The 5086-nt window shown below is 36.4% G+C and overlaps 1 protein-coding gene across 1 annotated transcript; it reads left to right on the top strand.

Annotated features, from left to right (window-relative positions):
* The first annotated feature begins 895 nt into the window (after positions 1–895).
* Positions 896–2259, top strand: LOC8280697 (probable histone H2A.1). Its single transcript, XM_048379564.1, has 2 exons — positions 896–1179; positions 1750–2259. Exons 1-2 carry the CDS (start codon positions 991–993, stop codon positions 1966–1968), a joined length of 408 nt encoding a protein of 135 aa, XP_048235521.1. The 5' UTR covers positions 896–990; the 3' UTR covers positions 1969–2259.
* The last annotated feature ends 2827 nt before the right edge of the window (positions 2260–5086 follow it).

Below are 5086 nucleotides of genomic sequence, written 5' to 3'. Positions count from 1 at the left end.
TAAATAAGAAAAAAATTTTATACAAAACAAAAATAAATAGAGAGAGAGAGAGAGGGTCACCTTGGCAAAGAATCCTATTAAAAAAAAAATACTACTAGAATAACCATTAATCGTGATGGAACAGAAAGTAGTAGAAACACAATGCATAATTAAAAAAATCCATCTAGAATCAAAACCCAACTTAAGCATGACATTTTCAAGAAGACGCCATTCAACTTGACATAAGCTTTACTCATATCCAATTTTAAGATGTAAAAGACCCATGTTTACCGGTCTTTTTCATTTTTCATGGTTGATGATTTAACTTGCTAACTTATTTATCAATTATGAGAGGAAGTTTAATTTTAATACGGGCCACTCTAGGCTGGACCGAGCCTGATGCTTGAAACTAGCCCAGTTTTGTACTGCACCTAGTTAAGGAAACCGAACCGATATCACGTAAAAGTGATCCCTTAACGAGGGCCAGTAGCCTCACCCTGGCCCGGATTAGTCTACATGGGTTCCCTTTAACAATAATATTAGCTTTGGGTCCAAACCTTTCCATTTTTATTTGTCTTCACATGACTTGTCATTCTCATACCACACGATCCCCTAAACAACAGAACAACCGCGTCAAAATTTCAATTTCAATTTTAAAATAATAATAATAATAATAATAAAAGCCACAGGGACATTTCAGTCAGTTTGCAACCTCAATCCAAAGACTTCCTCTCTCTGGTTACTCCCCTGGATCCAATGTCCCGACCCAAAAAAATAATTAATAAACTAAGCGGCGTTCACATCTTCACCGTCCCTCGTACTTTAATCTAACGGTCCAAGATTTCGATCCGCGTAATTGAATCCTATTAGTCGAACCGCGAATATGACTCCCCTATATAACCCCAAACGTTACCATTTCTCTCTCTCAACAAACAATAACAATCTCCGGCTCTTTGAATTTGTTTCCTGTTTTACTTTTTGTTTAATTAATATTAATATTTTTGCTAGAGAATGGCTGGTCGAGGGAAAACTCTAGGATCTGGTGCGGCGAAGAAAGCTACATCGAGGAGTAGCAAGGCCGGTTTGCAGTTTCCTGTGGGTCGTATTGCTAGATTCTTGAAGGCTGGAAAATACGCTGAGCGTGTTGGTGCCGGCGCCCCTGTGTATCTTGCCGCTGTCCTTGAGTACCTTGCTGCCGAGGTTTGTTAATTTTCCTTATCTTTTTTTGCTCTTTTTGGTTGTTGATTGTTGGTTTTTGTGTATTTTCATCATTTTGGGAATTTAGGGTTAGGCTTTTTTTTTTTCAATTAAAATCTTGTACGGAGTTTATGTAATTGGCGTTCGCAATTTTTTTTTCTTTTTTTTATGGTGTGGTATTGTGAATAATTGGATTGGAAATGTTTTGGATGCTCAATTTTATTTTTCAAGTTTTAGTTTTAATTTTCTTGAGATTAGGGTATCGTTCTTAGTGGAGTTGCAATTAATAATATTATAAATTACTCTTAAAGTTTTTGTCAGATTACAAAAAAGATACTTGGTTTCTTGTTTCTCTCGTAAAACTCAATGTTTTGATGTGTGAAGCTATTCTCGTTTGAAATTAGGGTTTCATGTCAATGAAGTTCTTAAGTATTTATTTATGCTTTTATTGATTTATTTATGATTTTCCATCCTGGGATTTTAAATTTGTAACTATGTGTCACCAAGCCCTCATGGTGAAATTATGCTTTTGAATTTATAATTAATAACTTTTTTTTTTTTGGTTCTTGTCAGGTACTTGAATTAGCTGGAAATGCAGCAAGAGACAACAAGAAGACCCGAATTGTTCCACGACACATTCAATTGGCTGTGAGGAATGATGAAGAACTTAGCAAGCTGTTAGGTGATGTGACAATTGCCAATGGAGGAGTGATGCCTAACATTCACAACCTTCTCCTTCCTAAGAAGACTGCAACTTCAGGTTCTAAGGCCTCTGCTGACGATGACAGTTAAATTCAATATCAAAGAGCTTAAGAGTAGCTCCATTTAGCCAATGTGTTTCCACTGTGAAATTTGATATCTTTCTTGTTCGATTTTAGTAGGTTTTTGTGTTCTTTATTAGGTTTGGGGTCATCTTTTGTGGTTGTGGAGGGCGTAGGTGTTTTAGTGTTAGGTTTTTTTTAGTTAGTGCTGTGAATATAAATTCTCTCTGTTATCTTGTAGCTCCTTTAATAGAACAAAAACAATTTGTGGGAAGATATTTTTTTCCATAATGACAAATGATGCAAAAGTCGGGTTTCCATATGATTGCCCTTTTAGTGTTTATCTGTTGTTTGGAGTTAAATGTGTTTGGGACTTATAGATACTGTTATTAATTGCGCATTTGAAGTTTGTTTCATGTATGTGAGTTGATGGGTAGTTCAAAAATCAAATGATTGTTTTGGGGCAGGTTCTTGTCGTTCTGGGTCTTTGGTTATGTTGGACCAATATGGTGTAAAATGACATTGTTGGAATTCGTTTTTTTCTACAAATTCTGTCTAAAAATTCTTCATGTGCAACAAAGAGGGTAATGTGACTTTATTCTACAAACTCTTGGATGGTGGAATGTATTTTTGAAAACTTTCAAAGGGTAGGTAGAGAATGCAGAGAAGATAGTGTCGACTTTGAAATGTTCATCTCTGGTTTTTTGTGTCAATACTCTCCCAGCTCTACTGATTGAGGATGTGTCTGCCTCTACTGAGTAATCAAACTATGATTTCATTCTTTGATTAAAAAAGTTAAAAACTTTTGAGATGTTGAGGTCTAAGTAGATGTAACATAAAATGATGACTTGGTAGCGCCTCTTGTGGCTACGAGTGCGAATGATCTTATCCGTTTAAATGAAAAAGAAATAGAAAAGTGAGCTACTGCCCTTAGTTAAAGGCTTGTGTTGGCACATATTCATTTTCTTTCTGTACTTAAATTCTTATACTTGCTCTCCTTTTTTTCTCTCTTTAAAATTATAAAAGATGTTCCAGATCTGGATTCCATCAAATTAATGAAATTAATCAAATAATTCACCAAATTAATAAATTTTTCAATGTATAATTCACAAATCCGTTATAAAATTTAATATCTTTCTAATTAAAAATAAAATTTCAATTTTTCAATATGAAAAGACAAGGAGATGGCAGCGTTGTAGTGTTGAAACACAAGCAATGAATGGAAGTGCGATCATGAATTTTAGCATTTCTCGTTGAACCATCTGGCCCTCGGTGCCACTAGGAAGTGCGATCATGAATTTTAGCATTTCTCGTTGAACCATCTGGCCCTCGGTGCCACTAGAAAATGGATTGGTGTAAGATTATCGAATCTTGTAGTAAGTCTGACACTCGCTGACTTAAATAAATCTCATCTTATTTAATATTATTGATCCCACAATTTCGTAATCATTAAATTTACACAATTAATTCAGTTTGCTAGAAGAATTAGGCTAGATCCGAAACTATAAGGCATTATAACTGATACATCTAATATTTCAACTGCAGAGAATCTAAGATTTTACAAATTAACATATACCAAATCAAATTACATCACCCAATTAGGAAGGAGTCGGGTTACTAGATAAGAGTCGTGGAAAAACCAACAGTCACAGATATGAAAAACAGTGAAAATGAGACCGTCAGTCTTAAGAGTGAGTTAAAATCATATATTTAAAAGCAATTGCAAACACTTCAATAATACATTTATTTAATTTGAAATAAATACTGAGTCATGTAAAAATTAAACGAGTCATGTCATGCTTAAAATAAAATAATTTTCACACACAACGAGACAGAGTACTTCAGTAGAATCCTAATTCCAACACTAATATCTCGATCAACCTCAATACTGACATCTCGACTAGCCTCAACTCTAACATCCCGACTAATCTCATTCCAATAGGACTAGCGCCCAGAGAGCGAAGCTCGACCAGGGTTTTTAACTCAAGTCCGGTCACTTAATATTTACTATCAGCCTTAGCCTTTCGGCTCTCTTATTCTAATAAGACTGGCGCCCAGAGAGCGAAGCTCGACCAGGGACCTTACCTCCAGTCTGGTCACTTAGGTTTCCAAATAAGTCGGCGCCCAGAGAGCAATGCTCGACCAGGAACCTTTACTCCGGCAACCACACTCTACTAAGCCTAGAGAGCGATGCTCGACCAGGGCAAGTCCTGAACTTTCCTTTTAAATTTACCATTTTACCCATTTTCCATCACTCATAGATTTATACCGGTGCACTCATCAAAATACTATATTCTACTGCCGTCCCGTCCCGAGTCTAATACAAAATCGATAAATTCAACGATGACGAACATGATATATAAGAATGGTAGTCAAAAAGCATAATATATATATGAATAATAATTAAATGAATAATTTAGACTTACAATCAATTAATCTCGATAACTATTTAAAATTGTGCATGACACGTGCATAACAAATATATGACTTTAACTCACAGCTTTGGCGACCTCCTAGCTCTGCTCCGGTGCCTCGGGTGGAGCGAGCCGAACTGACAAATTATCTAATCACGGAAAACAATTAATTAATAACATTGAAACAATTGACAATTTAATCCTAGGTCTAGACTCCTAGGACTGACTGTCTAAGAATTTCGACTCGGAAAAATTCTACCGAAAATCCGGCAGAACGGTAAAACATGGACGTTTACCCCTAGTAAAACGGGTCCAGGACCTGCCAGAAAAACACTTCAAATATTCAACAATTTAATACAACGGGAGTCGGGTCCCCAAGACTTTACTATTTTTCCTGACTCCCCCACATAGCACAATTCACGACTAAGGCAAACAGTCCGACAAACAATTATTTTAACACAAATAATTTCTAATACACAACACAATTCAATAGACACATAATTAAATCAAAGAATTCCAAAATCAACGGGTCAGAGATAATTACCGAGACGCTTGATTGCTCGATCGACTCGCTTCCAGTCGCCGGAGTCCGATTGATGATCCGAACTCACCATCGGACTCGAAACGACGCGCTGATGACGATCCCTGCTTCCGAATTTCTGATCCGACCCCTGATCATCCGAAGAGATTTGCAGACGATCTCGGCTGTCGGTTTACAAACGAAGTCCGATCGCC

Source organism: Ricinus communis, chromosome 9 (genome assembly GCF_019578655.1).
Source record: "Ricinus communis isolate WT05 ecotype wild-type chromosome 9, ASM1957865v1, whole genome shotgun sequence".
In the NCBI taxonomy this organism is placed as follows: Eukaryota; Viridiplantae; Streptophyta; class Magnoliopsida; order Malpighiales; family Euphorbiaceae; genus Ricinus; species Ricinus communis.
The sequence above is the reverse complement of the archived record's forward strand: the minus strand, read 5'-3'. Positions and strand labels throughout refer to the sequence as shown.

Coding starts and splice junctions, on each gene's coding strand:
- LOC8280697 (XM_048379564.1), top strand. CDS start 991: ATGGCTGGTCGAGGGAAAACTCTAGGATCTGGTGCGGCGAAGAAAGCT. Junction 1,180..1,749: donor TTGAGTACCTTGCTGCCGAG/GTTTGTTAATTT, acceptor GGTTCTTGTCAG/GTACTTGAATTAGCTGGAAA.